The sequence below is a fragment of the Schistocerca gregaria genome, chromosome 4 (assembly GCF_023897955.1).
Source record: "Schistocerca gregaria isolate iqSchGreg1 chromosome 4, iqSchGreg1.2, whole genome shotgun sequence".
Lineage (NCBI taxonomy): Eukaryota > Metazoa > Arthropoda > Insecta > Orthoptera > Acrididae > Schistocerca > Schistocerca gregaria.
The window spans coordinates 75724565-75743936 of NC_064923.1; the positions used below are offsets into that span (position 1 = coordinate 75724565).

At 38.8% G+C, this 19372-nt stretch overlaps 1 protein-coding gene across 1 annotated transcript; it reads right to left on the bottom strand.

The window, feature by feature from the left end:
• Positions 1–2997: 2997 nt before the first annotated feature.
• LOC126267602 (uncharacterized) lies at positions 2998–6079 on the bottom strand. The gene is made up of 4 exons (XM_049972904.1): positions 5946–6079; positions 5672–5842; positions 5271–5630; positions 2998–3070 (listed from the first exon to the last, which is right to left on the bottom strand). Exons 1-4 carry the CDS (start codon positions 6077–6079, stop codon positions 2998–3000), a joined length of 738 nt encoding a protein of 245 aa, XP_049828861.1.
• Positions 6080–19372: the final 13293 nt, after the last annotated feature.

The window sequence follows — 19372 nt, forward strand, 5'->3', positions numbered from 1 at the left end:
AATTTCTAGTGTTGTTCATTTTGAATCTGTCTTCTGTTTGTTTTATTTGGTTTCGTCATAATTTTCCATAATATTCCATATCAACCTTTCTAATTTCATGGAATCTCAACCTGTTTTCTTTGTTCTTGTCTTCAATCTATTTCTGCCATTTATTTTTGTCTTCCTGTAACTGCTTCACCATTTTCCAAATGTTATCATGCATGTCTCTTGATTATGGTCAAGAGAATTGTTTCTTTTGCTAATCGAAGAAGAGGTTGTTTCTGTTGTTCCCAATTTTGTGGAATTTTGGATTTCAATTAATCATTGCTCTTTCTTTCTTCTTTGAGTTTTTCACTTTCAGAGTCCTTGGTTTGACTTGTCTCTTGGTATTTATTGGTTGGAATTTAACTTAAGCTTGTGGTTGGAAACCAACTCACCATTTCTTTTTATCTTAACATTTTTGATTTCTTGGGTGGATTCTTTGGATATTTCAACACTATCTATTTGAAATTCACCTAAATTGGGATGGGGGAGAGCTCCATGTTTTCTGTTTTCTGGAGAGGTGCTTAAGGGCATTGCGTTTCATTCATAGGTTTGTTGCTCAGCAGAGTTATTAGTCTTTCACCATTCCTGTTTGTTCTTTTGCAAGTTGGGTAGTTTCCAACCGTGTTCCTCATTTTTTTTCCTCTCTGCATAATTGTATATTAAAATCTCCCAGCAGTATTATAGTATATTTCATGGGATATTTTTGTGATAATTTCTTCAAGTTCTTACAAAACTTTCTCTCTTTATTCTGTTTGTTTTATTGATCTGGTTAGTTTGTGCTTGGGCATTAACTACTGTGTATAACTTGTATGTGCATGTGAAGAAGATTATGGACATTCTGCCATTAGGCAACTGGAAATCTATTACGGAATTTAAAATTTTGCAGCTGTCAGTGAACATCATTCCTAAAAGTGTGATACTTCTCATAACCTGCCTCCCTACTTTTCCTTAGAATATTGTGTAGCCCTCAAATTCAAAGACATGCTCATCTGTAAATCTTGTCTTATTCTGCTGTAATGAGTATGTTGTGTTTAGTATGAATGGCTGTCATTTGTTTAAGTTTTCTGGTTCTAAGAAGGGGTTTGTTTATTGTGTCCTTGCTGGAATCTTCATAACTGTGTTTAATAACTTTCATAGTTCACAGTCATTGTAATTCACAAAGCAGAAACTTATTGTAGTAAAGTAAGAGGTATTGCTTTTTAATATTATCATTTTACACTAGATGGTCTCTATCAACCACATATGTAGCTCTCAACATTTTCACTCTTCTTTTGTTGATTATCTTACATTAGCTCATTTAGATGCCATTATAACAAATTATTAGTCTGAATAATACAGTGTTCAACAATAATTATTTTAATGTTTTTTCCTATTACATAACTAACTTAATCAAAGTACTCTGTGCTTATAGCATACCAGCAAGTATTCTTGTTCATGGTTTTCTTTGTATTGTTCTATCTTATACCAGATGGCACAACAGTCTTCAATAACATGTCACTAGCACATTTGCCACATTGTGACATTGTTAAGAACCCAGTGTGTAATTTTCTATGCCAGTTTGCCTCTATTGCTACTTGAATATAATGGATAGTCATAGCAGTGTGTTTGGAAATCTGTACATTTTGGAATCACATAATGACTTAACAGAGTAATATATCCGAAATATCAGTTCCTGCTCCAAAGGATCACTGGATTTCTCACAGGTCAGTAGCTTGGCATATCTATGAAAAAACTGTTCTCCAACAAGTGTTCTGCCAACTTTGTTTCAAATTTCCAACATAATCTACATCTTTAGTCCATTGTTATTGTACAGTGACTTTCCAAACACACTGTATTAACATACAACCATGCATTTATCGTAATTAAGGATTAAATAGTCAGAGTTCCAATGACAATAAAATTAAGTAGAGTGTGGTCCTGTAATGTGGCAGCCCACCAAGAGCATAATCAAACATGAACTTAGAACACCTGAAGGGTATAGAGTGGGCTGGTGAAACAAGTCCCATGTCCTTCTTGCAGGGATGGCAGCTGAAATCCATGCTCAGTGCTCTTGTGAAAGCAGAACTGAAGTAATACTTACTGCTGTACTCTTGTAAACAATAGTGAATATTTTCTAAAGCACTATTATACAGGTTGTTTCACAATTCATGTTACACATTTCTATAGGTTGTAGATGGGCTTAGCAGATCAAGTTTTACAGAGGAATCCATATCCGGATACTTCACCCAACAACACTACAGACCATCAAAGTTATAGATGCTGGCATCTGTAAATGTATGTATATGAAGGGGGGTTGTGTGATGATGTTTCAAACTTTCTAAGATGCTGGAGAAGGATATATGTTTGAGGTAAGGGCCCCTGTACCAGAAACAAACAAGTCAAAAGTTATAAGCGAAAATCATTCTGATAACTCTGACAGTGGAATATATGTACCCCTACTGTTGCTGCTAAGATAAGAGGGCAGGCAACTTTCAGAGGTGGTGGTATCAACCAGAACAAGAAAAAATGTCCAGTAACAATGAGTTCTAAAATGTGTATCTTAAGGACCATGAGCACTTCAAAGGAAGAGATGTGTTTCACAGTAGCAACGGTGAACAAGCGCTCATATCTCCTTGGGTACACATTTTAGAACCCATGTTTGCTACACGTTTTTTGTTCCTTTGGTCCAGACTACTACCTCTGAAAGCCATGTACCATACAGTCCGAGCAACAACATTATCAATTCATGTATTCCATTGTCAGAGATATCAGAACAATTTTTGTTGTAGCTTTTGACTTGTTTTCCAGTACAGGGACCCTAAACTCAAATAGAAACAATTATATTTCTCCATCATCCATGAAATTTTCTAATTTCATCATGGAATCACCCTATACGTACATACATTTATAGATGCTGGCGCCTTTAACTTCGACACTCTGTAACGTCGTTGGATGACACTTCTGGACATGGGCTCTTATGTAAAACTTTATATGCTAAGACTCTTCTAGAACACCCTGTATAGAGCAGTTGTGAGCTTCTGCAGGATAAAAATAACAGTTTGTATTACTATATTGTAATAAAAAATTTGTTCAGTTTATATTTATGCAACAAATTCAACTTAATCTGATCTCTGTCTCTGTGATAGTACCAGTGAAATCACATGCCAGTTGGTTACATGTTACTCAAAGTGGTGTGTTTAAGGTGTGGAGGAAGTACAGAGACAAAGGAAATGTGAACAATAGACCTAGCAGTGGTTGTCCTTGTATGACAACACCTTTGCAGGATCATTTCCTCCAAATGTTGGCTCACAGGTGACCTATGTCACCTGCCAGAAATATTGGAAATGACTTCTCCCAGGCAACAAGGATTCATATCTCAGAAGTTTTTTATTGAACCAAAGGAACTGACACAATTGAAGGACCTGAGCTCTTGCATATCAGCATTGGACCATTGCAGAATGGAGTAATGTCATGTTTGCTGATGAAACCACGATTGGTTTGTGACTGGACACTAGGCATTTTAGGGTTTGTAGAAGTGCTAGATGACACCAGGAATACTGATACATTCAAGAAGTCCACCCATTTGCAGGTGGAAGTGTAATGTTCTGGGAGGTAATAATGATGGGATAACAGACCCCTCTAATTCCCATCTACAGCAATTTGTATACCACCAAGAAGTCTGCAAATGATTGTGAGGCCCTACTGACATGAAATCGGTGACCACTTCATCCTAGTCAATGAGAATGCAAGATTGCACCATACTCTAGTTGTGTCTCAGTATCTTCAAAGATGCAATATCATCAAATGCATTGGCCAGCACTCTCCCCAAACACGAATGCAGTTGGGCATGCATGGGATCTGTTGAAAGTGGCCATTGCACAGTGTCCAAATCCACTTGACAATCTTCAGGAGCTTGCTGAAGCTGTCATTGAGGAGTGGGACCTCATACCCCAAGATAAACTTGATGGTCTCATCCAGAGCATGCCTCACAGAGTGGAAGAACTCATCCATGTGTGCAGAGGACATACTCCCTTCTAAAGATTGATAATCATCATTGTGAGATAAAGACTTTCACCGTTTTTCTTTTCAAGATGTACATTTAAGAGAGAGCATGCTTTGTTCCATAATGATTTTTTGTAACTATCCAAAATTGTTCTTGTTTCCAGAAGGAATATTTTTATTTTGTTAGTACGGTGTTGTACAAACCTCAGTGGGTGTACTATAGGAAGTCATTGTAATAAAATCTATGATATTTCAAACTTCTTTTTAGGTGTGTATGTGGGTGTGATTGATGTGTCAATCCTCATTTGGTAGCACCATGCATGGCATAGTCCACATCTGGCTGTTTCTGGTAAAGGGTTACTTACATGGCTAATTTCCATGAGCATTCATTTGTATCCAAAGTACTGCCTTCCAAACCTTGTGATTTCGATGTAGCCTGTTTTAGGGTAAACTCATCTAGAAGACAGAGCTGCAGAATATAGTTATAGTTGCAATAATGAATGGAAAACAAAATATAGCAGCTTGGACAGATTAACAGTCACATTGCATTTGAACTTTTCCATTAAAATCTAAGAAGCATGTTCAACATGAAAAATGGCCTTCTTAAAGTATTAACATCAGAGGACACTGAAAAATCTAAAAATACAAAAACGTCTCTCAAAATCTCGTCCTGCACATATTTCCAGCAGTAAGTGGATGTTGAAGACTGGAAATCTGGCAACACTGTTATCACATGTATGGTAACTAATTCTGTCAACATACAGGAGTAGCGCTGTGCAGTTGGTGTAGGAGATAGCATTTTGGGTAGCATGCAGGAGGCTGAGGGTTTGATTCTGTGTTGAGACATATTTGTTTTTATTTGTTAGATGTAGTCTGTGTGATATTGTTTCTAGCATCTTAACCCTTTCATCCCTGAATTAATAGATGTGATTTAAAAACGTATTTGCTTTGAAATATGTTATCTAGGATGTATTTGGAAATATAATTTGAAGTTCTCCTAAATTTTCCCCCAGCCAGTTTTGGAAAAAAATGTTGTGATATGGCAACATTAGTACTCAAAGAAATGATTTTCAGGAATTTGATAAAATCATTTACTGTTAAGAATTGAATACAAATACAAGATATGCTTGTGATACAAGGAAGAATATCAATGCAACGAGGAGAATATATCTTTATATGACTGGCATGGCCATTTCTAAGTTTTCCTTATACAACCTAACATAAACATGCTGTCAAGGTAAGTTACAGAAAACTTCATTTATTACTTGGTGTGGAAAGACATAAAGCAATTTATTTCACTTGTTAGACATATGAACACTTTACATTTTATACATGACACTCTGCTGAATCCTTTAGGGCATAGCTTGCAGCGGTCTGTCTGGTAGCTGTGTTGTGGCCAGTGACCAACTTTATAATATCTGACATCTGCAATAGGCCTGGAAGCTACCAACCTCTTCTTTGGAGCTTGTATATCTTCTACAGATGGTCTTCCTCTTTTGTGATGAAAAACATTTCCTGCCATAGTAAGACCAGAAGCAATATGAGTGTGTAAATCCAGAAGAGAAAGATGAGATGTTGCACCTAGCTGATTCAAGTGACGTCTGTAAACAACCCCGAATTTACAACTGCAACATTGAAGCACCAATAAACTATTAGCATATACCACTTTTTGGAATGGACATTTATCCTATAAAGTTCTATAAGCATGTCTCCTAAATCCACTCTTCCCATGTATTCACTATATTCCTTCACAATCTGTGGTCGATTTACCTGAATTGACTGATTATTCTTTTTACTCCACCTCTTGCATTTATCCTGTGGATTCATACCTGCATATCTGGAAACCAGTTGCACAGCTTTATTGTCATACCATCTTACTGCTATGATGGTGGATGATTCATCAATGCTCTATTCCAGTGCCCCTCTTCCTTTCTTTTTGCAACTCCTTTTCTTCTGCTATAGGTCTGAGTGAGATTCTGTCTGAAAGAATGGTCACAACACAAAAAATATGTTTCTGTTTGAGGACATTTAAAATTTCTAAAGAACTGAACCAATTATCAGAAAAATCTTGCATTTCTCGCCCTATGGTAAATCTTCACGCATCGTCAGAACAATATCTCCTCAAACTCCTAAACTGTGGCTTTATCCACATAAATTGCAAAATCACATATTAGGCCTGATACTCTAGGTCGAGTAAATACTTTATATCCCCATTTATGAGGTTTGTTTTTGAGATACTCAACTAAAGAACTTCTTCCCTTAAAAGGAATCATCTGCTCATCAATGCTCTGTTTCTCTTCTGGAGGGAGTAGCAACATATTGTTCCGAAAAGAATCTATCAGGGGCCTCACGTTGAATGACTTGTCATGATTGGGATCAGCTTTTGGTTTCTGGTTGTTGTTATTGTTTAGATGGAAATATGACCTTAGAGTTTCAAATCTATTCCTACTCATAACGTCTGCAATTGGAGGAAAGCGACACTGTTGTGACCAGTACATTTTATATTGTAGCATTGGAACTCACCCATAAATATTAAAATACCAATATGTTGTTTTAATTCATTGCGAAAAACATCCATGACAACCCATCTTTGATGTGTGCATAACGATTTGTTTCAAAGGTAATGGATTCGCACATTTCACCATCAATGTACATCTGAAAATAAGTCAATGGAGTCAGGTCTTCATCAGATGATGGTGGAGGTACGTTGTCTTTCCATGTGGTATCTGGTGGAACAAAATCACCTTTATTCCATTACCTGTTTTTCTTCTTTTTTTTGCAGATTTAGCTGCTTCCTGTAGTATAATGTATACATAAACAATCATTTATGTGCATTTTGAGGTAACACTATGTGATAATTTTTTGTGCTGCAAAGGTATAATACTTCCTTACTGGCAAAGGTTGTACACCATTACTTTCTATGTTTGTTGCTTGCAGTTTAGAGATCTCCTCATGTTCAGTACTATAATGTTTTCCTTGCATGTGTATTTCAATATGAGAACTTTGTGGATTTTCTAGGACACTATCAGAGTCTTGTTGGGTATTTTCTTCATCTGACAAAAAGCTAAACTCTGAAATATTGCCATCTGGAATCTGCAGCAGCTCTAACATTTCCTTATCAGTTAGACTTTTCTGGGGGAATGCCATTCTCAGAAAACTGTGAAACAGGAAGCAGTTTCTGAGGAGGTTATGTAAATGACAGACATGAATTCCCATAGTTGCCAAATGGCAACAGTCACATTTCTGTAAGTGTTCTGAGTATAAATTGTTACAAATGTGTTATTAATTTACAGTTAATGATAGATTGCAGTTTTAACAATATTATGCAAAACTTACCTTATAAACATTTGTGGAGAGAGGAGTACAAAAGCGCAACAACTAATAGCACACAATAGCTTATCAACACATCAGAATGGCAGCTCATACCAAAGATTACTTTTAAGATCCATAGGTGGGCATTCTGCTGCCATCTGTTGCTGATTTCTTAAAACATCACCAGTCTACATTTTATATCCTCTCTACTTCAACCATCCTTAGTTATTTTGCTGCCCAAATAGCAAAACTTGTCTACTACTTTAAGTGTCTCTTTTTGCTTATCTGATTCTCTTAGCATCACCTGTTTTAATTCAACTACATTCCATTATTCTTGTTTTGCTTTTGTTGGTGTTCATCTTGTATCCTCCTTTCAAAACATTGTCCATTCCATTCAACTGCTCTTCCAAGTCCTTTGCTGTCCCTAACAGAATTACAATTTCATCAACAAACCCCAAGGTTTTTATTTCTTTTCCCTGGATTTTAATTTCTACTCCAAATTTTTATTTGATTTCCCTTTCTGCTTGTTCATTGTACATACTGAATAACATCAGGGATATGGTACAACCCTGTCCCACTCTCTTGTCAATCATTGTTTCCCTTTCATGCCCCTCGACTCTTATAACTGTCTTCTGGTTTCTGTACATATTGTAAATAGCCTTTTGCTCCTTGTATTTTACCTCTGCACCTTCAGAATTAGAAAGAGAGTAGTCCTGTCAACACTGTCAAAAGCTTTCTCTAAGTCTACAAATGCTATGAATGTGGATTTGCTTTTCCTTATCCTAGCTTCTAAGATAAGTCATAGAGTCAGTATTGCCTTGCTTGTTCCTACATTTCTATGGAATTCAAGTTGATCCTCCACAAGGTCGGCTTCTACTGGTTTTTCCATTCATCTATAAAGAATTTGTGTTAGTATTTTGCAACTGTAACTCATTAAACTTATAGTTCAGTAATTTTTGCACCTGTCAGTACCTGCTTTCTTTGGAATTGGAATTATTATATTTTTCTTGAAGTCTGAGGTTATTTTGCCTGAGCCGGTCACTGTGGCCAGGCAGTTCTAGGTGCTTCAGTCTGTTACCACATGTCTGCTATGGTCACAGTTTCGGATCCTGCCTCGGGCATGGATGTGTGTGATGTCCTGAGGTTGGTTGGTTTAAGTAGTTCTAAGTCTAGGGCACTGATGACCTCAGATGTTAAGTCCCATAGTGCTTAGATCAATTTGCACCATTTTTTTTTTTTTATTTCGCCTGTCTCATACATCTTGCCCACCAAATGGAAGAGTTTGGTCATGGCTGGCTCTTCCAGAGCTATCAGTGGTTCTAACAGAATGTTATCTACTCCCGGGGCCTTGTCTCCACTTAAGTCTTTCAGTGCTCTGTCAAATTCTTCTTGCAGTATCATTCCTCCCATATCATCTTCATCTACGTCCTCATCCATTTCCATAATAATGTCCTCAAGTACATAACCCTCATATAGACCCTCTATATACTACTTGCATCTTTCAGCTTCCCCTTCTTTGCTTAGGACCGGTTTACCATCTGAGCTCTTGATCATACAGTTGGTTCTCTTTTACCCAAAGGTCTCTATAATTATTCTGGATGTTGCATCTATCTTACCTCTAGTCATATATGCTTCTATGTCCTTACATTTGTCCTGTAGCCATTCCCACTTTGCTGTTTTGCACTTCTTGTCAATCTCATTTTTGAAACGTTTGTATTGCTTTTCACCTGCTTCATTTACTGCATTTTTATATTTTTTTCCTTTTATCAATTCCATATATCTTGTGTTACCCAAGGATTTCTACTAGCCCTTGTCTTTTGACCTACTTGATCCTCTGCTGCCTTCACTATTTCACCTCTCAGAGCTACCCATTCTTCTTCTATTGTGTTCCTTTACCATGTTCTTGTCAGCTGTTCCCTAATACTCCCTCTGAAACTCTCTATGGCCTCTAGTTCTTTCAGTTTATCCAGGTCCCAATCTCCTTAAATTCCTACCTTTCTGCATTTTCTTCAGTTTTGATCTGCAGTTCACAACTAATAAATTGTGGTCAGAGTCCTCATCTGCCCCTGGAAATGTCTTACAATTTAAAACCTGGTTCCTAAATCTCTGTCTAAAACCTTCCGGTGTCTCCAGGTCTATTCCACATATCCACCCTTCTGCATAAACAGGAAGTGGAATAAAGGCCCAGGCCATAAGTCTCAGTGAATAAAGCTTTGAACAACTGTACTTCATAAACAGACATGGAAACATATAAAATAACTGTTCAGGCAGTTTACAGGTCCCCAGCAGGAAAGGTTTGAACTTCATAAAGCAATTAGAGAGGTTACTAATAAGACTTAGCAGGAATAACTGGTAAGTAATTGTAATGAATGAAGATTTCATCTGGAATAGTACTGTTCGAGGGCATCTACAGTTACTAATGTCCAGCTTTTGTTTGCCCTCCAAAGTTACATTCCCAACAAGAAAGGAGGACACAGTGCAACAGTGATTGTGTTTCTTAATCCATATTCCTTTAATCAAATAGATGTGAGCCACATAATAAACTGTTTACCTGAGCATGATGTTCAAATCATAGCAATAAAGCATCCTGCACAATCAGGTTCAGCTAAGAAAGGAAAAGTAACACTTCACAGTATTGTAAATGCTGAATTAGTTGCAATGTTCAGAGAGAATGTATAGGATGATAAATCAAAAGAAATTTACCAAGGTCACAAAAATAGTCTTACAACATTATGAATCCATTCTTTCTTATTATTGGTCAGTGAGATATACCATCGAAGCCAAAAAGAAAAAGAGGGAGGCTGTGATCAAAATACATTGTACTAGGTAGAGATTACTTCATTTAATACAAAAGACTAGTTCTTATCAAGACCGAAAAATGCACTACAAATAGTACTGTAACACTGCTCAGTTTGGAATAAGATACTAGGCATGAAAATTCAAAATTCCACGTCAAAGGCAACAGACATATTGGAACATTATTAGGAATGAAACAAATAAACTCAATCAGCCATATGACAGTAGCAGCAGCAAAGCAGATGATATGAAATTTAAATCATCAGCTACTAAATTCAGTGAATTCTTTCCAACAGTAGCAGAAAACATGGGGACAAAAATGATCCATCAACAGCAGATCCAATAAAATTAGTTAGACAGGCAGTGCATACTCTGTCCTCCACTACCCCCTGTCATCTGTTAGAGAGATCATAAAAATCAGTAAATCACTATGAAGTAGTAACTCTTCTGTCTATGTAGATTTTCATTCATTTTAATTCACACATTGTACTGTGTAATACTCATCATGAAGGATATCCTTAGGGGAAGTGTGATGCGTCAAGTTGTACATTAACAGGCAAAAACAACCATTGTTGGCTACTTCTGGAAAGTATGGTAACAACAAATTGTGATTAGTACTAATCTACTCAAACTGATACTCATGGTTGTTTTATCACTTCAGACAAAAAAGCCTCTAATGAGATATGCAACTGTATTGGCTCTGAATAGTACAACACTTGTCCTTATTGTCAATATAATTTTATTTTTCACACACATATCCATCCATCCATACACAGACACAAGCAGACATCAGTGTCTGTGTATGGATGGATGTGTGTGTGTGTGTGTGTGTGTGTGTGTGTGTGTGTGTGTGTGTGTGTGAGTATATACCTATCCTTTTTTCCCCCTAAGGTAAGTCTTTCCGCTCCCGGGATTGGAATGACTCCTTACCCTCTCCCTTAAAACCCACATCCTTTCATCTTTCCTTTTCCTTCCCTCTTTCCTGACGAAGCAGCCGCCGGTTGCAAAAGCTCGAAATTTTGTATGTGTGTGTTTGTGAGTTATTTTATTGTGCCTGTCTACCGGCACTTTCCCGCTTGGTAAGTCTTGGAATCTTTAAAGAAACTTCCACATGGGAAAAATATATTAAAAACAAAGATTCCAAGGCTTACCAAGCGGGAAAGCGCCGGTAGATAGGCACAATAAATAAAACACACAAACAAACACACACAGAATTTCTAGCTTTCGCAACCGACGGTTGCTTCTTCAGGAAAGAGGGAAGGAGAGGGAAAGACGAAAGGATGTGGGTTTTAAGGGAGAAGGTAAGGAGTCATTCCAATCCCGGAAGCGGAAAGACTTCCCTTAGGGGGAAAAAAGGACAGGTGTACACTCGCACACACACACATATCCATCCGCACATACACAGAATATGTCTGCTTGTGTCTGTGTATGTGCGGATGGATATGTGTGTGTGTGCGAGTGTACACCTGTCCTTTTTTCCCCCTAAGGGAAGTCTTTCCGCTCCCGGGATTGGAATGACTCCTTACCCTCTCCCTTAAAACCCACATCCTTTTGTCTTTCCCTCTCCTTCCTGAAGAAGCAACCATCGGTTGTGAAAGCTAGTAATTCTGTGTGTGTTTGTGTGTTTTGTTCTTGTGCCTGTCTGCCGGCGTTTTCCTGCTTGGTAAGTCTTGGAATCTTTGTTTTTAATATATTTTTCCCATGTGGAAGTTTCTTTCTGTTTTATATATATATATATATATATATATATATATATATATATATATATATATATATAGAGAGAGAGAGAGAGAGAGAGAGAGAGAGAGAGAGAGAGAGAGAATCATTCCCCCCCATGAACCATGGACCTTGCCGTTGGTGGGGAGGCTTGCGTGCCTCAGCGATACAGATGGCCGTACCGTAGGTGCAACCACAACGGAGGGGTATCTGTTGAGAGGCCAGACAAACGTGTGGTTCCTGAAGAGGGGCAGCAGCCTTTTCAGTAGTTGCAGGGGCAACAGTCTGGATGATTGACTGATCTGGCCTTGCAACATTAACCAAAACGGCCTTGCTGTGCTGGTACTGCGAACGACTGAAAGCAAGGGGAAACTACAGCCGTAATTTTTCCCGAGGACATGCAGCTTTACTGTATGATTAAATGATGATGGCATCCTCTTGGGTAAAATATTCCGGAGGTAAAATAGTCCCCCATTCGGATCTCCGGGCGGGGACTACTCGGGAGGATGTCGTTATCAGGAGAAAGAAAACTGGCGTTCTATGGATCGGAGCGTGGAATGTCAGATCCCTTAATCGGGCAGGTAGGTTAGAAAATTTAAAAAGGGAAATGGATAGGTTAAAGTTAGATATAGTGGTAATTAGTGAAGTTCGGTAGCAGGAGGAACAAGACTTCTGGTCAGGTGACTACAGGGTTATAAACACAAAATCAAATAGGGGTAATGCAGGAGTAGGTTTAATAATGAATAGGGAAATAGGAATGTGGGTAAGCTACTACAAACAGCATAGTGAACGCATTATTGTGGCCAAGATAGATACGAAGCCCACACCTACTGCAGTAGTACAAGTTTATATGCCAACTAGCTCTGCAGATGATGAAGAAATTGAAGAAATGTACGATGAAATAAAAGAAATTATTCAGATAGTGAAGGGAGACGAAAATTTAATAGTAATGGGTGACTGGAATTCGAGTGTAGGAAAAGGGAGAGAAGGAAACATAGTAGGTGAATATGGATTGGGGCTAAGAAATGAAAGAGGAAGCCGCCTAGTAGAATTTTGCACAGAGCACAACTTAATCATAGCTAACACTTGGTTTAAGAATCATGAAAGAAGGTTGTATACGTGGAAGAACCCTGGAGATACTAAAAGGTATCAGATAGATTATATAATGGTAAGACAGAGATTTAGGAACCAGGTTTTAAGTTGTAAGACATTTCCAGGGGCAGATGTGGACTCTGACCACAATCTATTGGTTATGACCTGTAGATTAAAACTGAAGAAACTGCAAAAATGTGGGAAATTAAGGAGATGGGACCTGGATAAACTGAAAGAACCAGAGGTTGTACAGAGTTTCAGAGAGAGCATAAGGGAACAATTGACAGGAATAGGGGAAAGAAATACAGTAGAAGAAGAATGGGTAGCTCTGAGGGATGTAGTAGTGAAGGCAGCAGAGGATAAAGTAGGTAAAAAGACGAGGGCTGCTAGAAATCCTTGGGTAACAGAAGAAATATTGAATTTAATTGATGAGATCGACAGGAAGTGCAAAATGGCTAAACAGGGATGGCTAGAGGACAAATGTAAGGATGTAGAAGCTTATCTCACTAGGGATAAGATAGATACTGCCTACAGGAAAATTAAAGAGATCTTTGGAGAGAAGAGAACCACGTGTATGAATATCAAGAGTTCAGATGGCAGCCCAGTTCTAAGGAAAGAAGGGAAGGCAGAAAGGTGGAAGGAGTATATAGAAGGTTTATACAAGGGCGATGTACTTGAGGACAATATTATGGAAATAGAAGAGGATGTAGATGAAGACGAAATGGGAGATACGATACTGCGTGAAGAGTTTGACAGAGCACTGAAAGACCTGAGTCGAAACAAGGCCCCCGGAGTAGACAACATTCCATTAGAACTACTGACGGCCTTGGGAGAGCCAGTCATGACAAAACTCTACCAGCTGGTGAGCAAGATGTATGAGACAGGCGAAGTACCCCCAGACTTCAAGAAGAATATAATAATTCCAATCCCAAAGAAAGCAGGTGCTGACAGATGTGAAAATTACCAAACTATCGGTTTAATAAGCTACGGCTGCAAAATACTAACGCGAATTCTTTACAGACGAATGGAAAAACTGGTAGATGCAGACCTCGGGGAAGATCAGTTTGGATTCCGTCGAAATGTTGGAACACGTGAGGCAATACTGACCTTACGACTTATCTTAGAAGAAAGATTAAGAAAAGGCAAACCTACATTTCTAGCATTTGTAGACTTAGAGAAAGCTTTTGACAATGTTGACTGGAATACTCTTTTTCAAATTCTAAAGGTGGCAGGGGTAAAATACAGGGAGCGAAAGGCTATTTATAATTTGTACAGAAACCAGATGGCAGTAATAAGAGTCGAGGGGCATGAAAGGGAAGCAGTGGTTGGGAAAGGAGTGAGACAGGGTTGTAGCCTCTCCCCGATGTTATTCAATCTGTATATTGAGCAAGCAGTAAAGGAAACAAAGGAAAAATTTGGAGTAGGTATTAAAATTCATGGAGGCGAAGTAAAAACTTTGAGGTTCGCCGATGACATTGTAATTCTGTCAGAGACGGCAAAGGACTTGGAAGAGCGGTTGAACGGAATGGACAGTGTCTTGAAAGGAGGATATAAGATGAACATTAACAAAAGCAAAACGAGGATAATGGAATGTAGTCAAATTAAATCGGGTGATGCTGAGGGAATTAGATTAGGAAATGAGACACTTAAAGTAGTAAAGGAGTTTTGCTATTTAGGAAGTAAAATAACTGATGATGGTCGAAGTAGAGAGGATATAAAATGTAGACTGGCAATGGCAAGGAAAGCGTTTCTGAAGAAGAGAAATTTGTTAACATCGAATATAGATTTATGTATCAGGAAGTCGTTTCTGAAAGTATTTGTTTGGAGTGTAGCCATGTATGGAAGTGAAACATGGACAATAACTAGTTTGGACAAGAAGAGAATAGAAGCTTTCGAAATGTGGTGCTACAGAAGAATACTGAAGATAAGGTGGATAGATCACGTAACTAATGAGGAGGTATTGAATAGGATTGGGGAGAAGAGAAGTTTGTGGCACAACTTGACTAGAAGAAGGGATCGGTTGGTAGGACATGTTTTGAGGCATCAAGGGATCACAAATTTAGCATTGGAGGGCAGCGTGGGTGGTAAAAATCATAGAGGGAGACCGAGAGATGAGTACACTAAGCAGATTCAGAAGGATGTAGGTTGCAGTAGGTACTGGGAGATGAAGCAGCTTGCACAGGATAGAGTAGCATGGAGAGCTGCATCAAACCAGTCTCAGGACTGAAGACAACAACAAAATAGAAAGAAACTTCCACATGGGAAAAATATATTAAAAACAAAGATTCCAAGACTTACCAAGCGGGAAAGTGCCGGCAGACAGGCACAATGAACAAAACACACACACAGAATTACTAGCTTTCGCAAGCGATGGTTGCTTCTTCAGGAAAGAGGGAAAAGAGGGAAAGACAAAAGGATGCGAGTTTTAAGGGAGAGGGTAAGGAGTCATTCCAATCCCGGGAGCGGAAAGACTTACCTTAGGGGGAAAAAGGGACAGGTATACACTCGCACACACACACATATCCATCTGCACATATACAGACACAGGCAGACATATGTAAAGGCAAAGAGTTTGGGCAGAGATGTCAGTCGAGGTGGAAGTACAGAGGCAAAGATGTTGTTGAGTGACTAGTGATGTACGAGGGGCGGCAACTAGAAATTAGCAGAGGTTGAGGCCTGGTGGGTAACGGGAAGATAGGATATATTGAAGGGCAAGTTCCCATCTCCAGAGTTCTGACAGGTTGGTGTCAGTGGGAAGTATCCAGATAACCCGGACGGTGTAACACTGTGCCAAGACGTGCTGGCTGTGCACCAAGGCATGTTAGACCACAGGGTGATCTTCATTACCAACAAACACTGTCTGCCTGTGTCCGTTCATGCTAATGGACAGTTTGTTGCTGGTCATTCCCACATAGAAGGCTTCACAGTGTAGGCAGGTTGGTTGGTAAATCATGTGGGTGCTTTCACATGTGGCTCTGCCTTTGATCATGTTGTCTTTCCCTTATTTTATTTATTGTTCTTTAACTTTGTTTTTAAATGTTTAAGGATATTTAATTCCTGGCTGACCACTGGCAACCTGTTATAAACTTTTGCATCAGTATACAAAACACAATTGTGAATCCTAGAGGGAGATGTATAGTCTATATTATAATGTAAACTCAATTAGTGTAGCTCGAAAACTAAATTACTAGACCCTGTATTTCTTTCACATCAACTCATCATCATAATCATCCGGCTTCTTCTTCTTCTATTTTTGTATCCATCACAGTATCAGGCAGTTCTTCTCTGCCTGTGATTCACTTACCAACTTTCATTATATTCCTGCCATTGAACAGCTCTCTCTTTTTCTTAAAGGATGTTTCCCATCAGAAGTCTGTACATTAACACCATCTTCTTTGAAATTCGTGAAATTATATTCAATCCTCCAGTAAGCTACTTCAGTTTTACAGGCTTCATCCTTTCATTTGGAAGAGTTTGTCTTCTTGTCTAGGGTTTAGGGAGTGGCTCTGTATTTTGATTCAGATGTCTTGAACAAGCTCCTTACAGGCATGAGGCAGGAAATTTAGAATTATTTAATGTTGGATCTTGCCCACTCATCACTTATAGGGTGCCTAAAGGATGCTGCATTCTTGGACTACTACATGACGACAATTAAAACAAATAACATTAGTATTTTATTTCAAATAAGAAGATTGACAATACTTAACTTTGAGATTTACAAGTAGTAGTCACAAACAAGGGGCAACATGCATTTTAATTTAGAGTTCTTGGCTATGTGTAATGTTCCTGGAAGCTGACAAACATCACTAATACTGCTCAGTGAATTCTGTCCACTATTGTCCGTATTCAGAGCTGATACGAGTGGCCGAGGCTGGCAGGAGCGGTGCTTATGTTCACTTCTTGCAGGGGGCACTCCTGGCACAGCTCGGTCCTTGTCTGTGGACTATTGACTGACATTTCTTTACCACATTCTCTGGTTTTCCATTCTTTGTCTTCCATTCTTTGTAGATGTTAACAGCAATGAAATTCTAAATTCTTTCTGTCTGAATAACTAACTCTTAAATTTTTGATAGTATAATGTAAATGGATAGATAAAAAATCTACTCACCAAGTGGCAGCAGAGGAACACACACACAAAAGGATTTAACTTTTACAATCTTTTGGAGCCAATAGCGCCTTCTTCTGGTATAAGAGTTGAAGGGGAAGGAAGAGAGGCGAAGGAAAAGGACTGGAGAGGGTTAGGGAAAGGGGTACAGGTCAGAAAAGTCACCCAGAACTCTTGGTGAGGGGAGGCTTACTGTATGGGATGAGAAGGAAAGACTGATTGTTGGGGAGTGCACTGGATGAGATTTGAAAACCTGAAAGCTTAAAGGTGGAAGACAGGTAATATCCAAGACAGAGATCACTGCTAAAACATCATTCACATGTTGATAAGAGTGAAAACTTAAGTGCATTGTACATAACAGAGACAGGAGGGTGGATGGCAAAAAATAGACAAGTCAGAAAATGAAAGATGTAGAAAACTAAAATGGAGTGAAGAAAGGAGTAGTTACTGTGAAGAAATGCTGAGACAGAAGAAATTAATGTAAATTAAGGCCAGGTGGGTGGCAAGACCCAAGGACATGTTGTTGTGCTAGTTCCCACCTGCAGAATTATGAGATACTGGTGTCTGGGGTAAGAATCAAAAAATGGTTCAAATGCCTCCAAGCACTACGGGACTTAACATCTGAGGTCATCAGTCCCCTAGAGGGTTGGGTTGTTTGTGGGAAGAGACCAAACTGTGAGGTCATTGGTCTTATCAGATTAGGGAAGGATGGGGAAGGAAGTCGGCTGTGCCCTTTCAAAGGAACCATCCCGGCATTTGCCTGGAGCGATTTAGGGAAATCACGGAAAACCTAAATCAGGATGACCAGACGCAGGATTGAACCAGTCCCCTAGAACTTAGAACTACTTAAACCTAACTAAACTATGGACATCACACACATCGATGCCCGAGGCAGGATTTGAACCTGCAACCATAGCAGTTGCACGGTTCCGGACTGAAGCATCCTAGAACCGTATGGACACCGCAGCCAACTGGTAAGTATCCAGATGATGTGTATGGTGAAACAGGCACCGAGGTCATGACTGGCATGTTGTACAGCATGCTATGCAACAGGATATTGTGTGTTGCCTGTATACACCCTCTGACTACCACCCAGCTATCAGTCAGGATGAGTGGACATAGGCAGAGGGTGTACACAGGCAACACAAAATGTGCTGTTGCATAGAATGCTGTGCAACATAAAAGTCATGAACTCAGTGCCTGTTTCACCACATGTGTCATTTGGATTCTTCCCCCAGACACTAGTTTCTCAGAACTTCATAGGTGGGAACCAGCAGTACAACATGTCCTTGGGTCATGCTGCCCACTTCACCTTAATTTACGTTAATTTCTTCTGTCTCGGCATTTCTTCACAGTAATTACTCCTTTCTTCACTGCATTTTAGTTTTCTACATGTTTCATTTTCTGACTTGTCTAGTTTTTGCCATCCCTCCTCCCACCTCTGTTACATACAGTGCACTTAGCTTTTGACTATTATTAACTCGTGAATGATGTTTTAGTAGTAATCTCTGTCTTGCATATTAACCTATCTTCCACCTTCAAGCTCTCAGGTTTTCAAATCTCATCCAGTGCACTCCCCAACAAACTGTCTTTCCTTCTCATCCTGTCCGCCAAGTCTCCCCTCACCCAGAGTTCTGGATGACTTTTCTAAACTGTACCCCTTTCCCTAAACCTCTCCATTCATTTTCCTTTACCCCTCATCATTCCTCTTCAACTCTTATACCAGAAGAAGGCACTATTGGCTCCAAAAGATTGTAAAAGTTAAATCCTTTTGTGTGTGTGTGTGTGTGTGTGTGTGTGTGTGTGTGTGTGTGTGTGTGTGTGTTCCCCTGGCGCCACTTGGTGAATAGATTTTTTATCTCTCCATTTACATTATATAACTCTTAAATTTGTTTTGCATAATTCTGATGTAAATAAACCTATCTAATTGTACAAATGTGTTAGATTTCCAAAAATTTCTGAGGGATTTGCTTTTTTCTTACTTTTAATTTAAATCCTTTTCAGAGAACCAGCTTCAAATCAGCTTACAAAATCTAAGCCAATATGTGCTCTTCCATTTTTAAATACTGCTGCTAATTTCACCTGATAAATGATAATAATCCATTCCTGGAAAATTTCCTTTAAATACTTTTTGAAGTTTCCTGGATAATTCAAGCTATCATAGTTTCTAGTAATATTCATTTGGACGAAGCCTCTCTGTCATTTCTAAGTCCCTATTTAAACACACAATACACATAATATGATATTTGGAGTCCTTACACTATAGATTCTGCATGTGAAATACTTTGAGTGAAGATAAGTGTTGAAGGTGGACCAAACATGGTCATAGAAAGCTTTTGTAGACTC

Bases quoted from the DNA above. Each gene is read 5' to 3' on its own strand.
- LOC126267602 (XM_049972904.1), bottom strand. From the start codon at position 6,079: ATGCAAGATTTTTCTGATAATTGGTTCAGTTCTTTAGAAATTTTAAAT. The intron at 5,631-5,671 runs GTGGTATATGCT...TCAATGTTGCAG, and splicing joins ATAAATGTCCATTCCAAAAA to TTGTAAATTCGGGGTTGTTT. The intron at 3,071-5,270 runs GTAATAAATGAA...ATTACAATATAG, and splicing joins TTTATGTCTTTCCACACCAA to TAATACAAACTGTTATTTTT.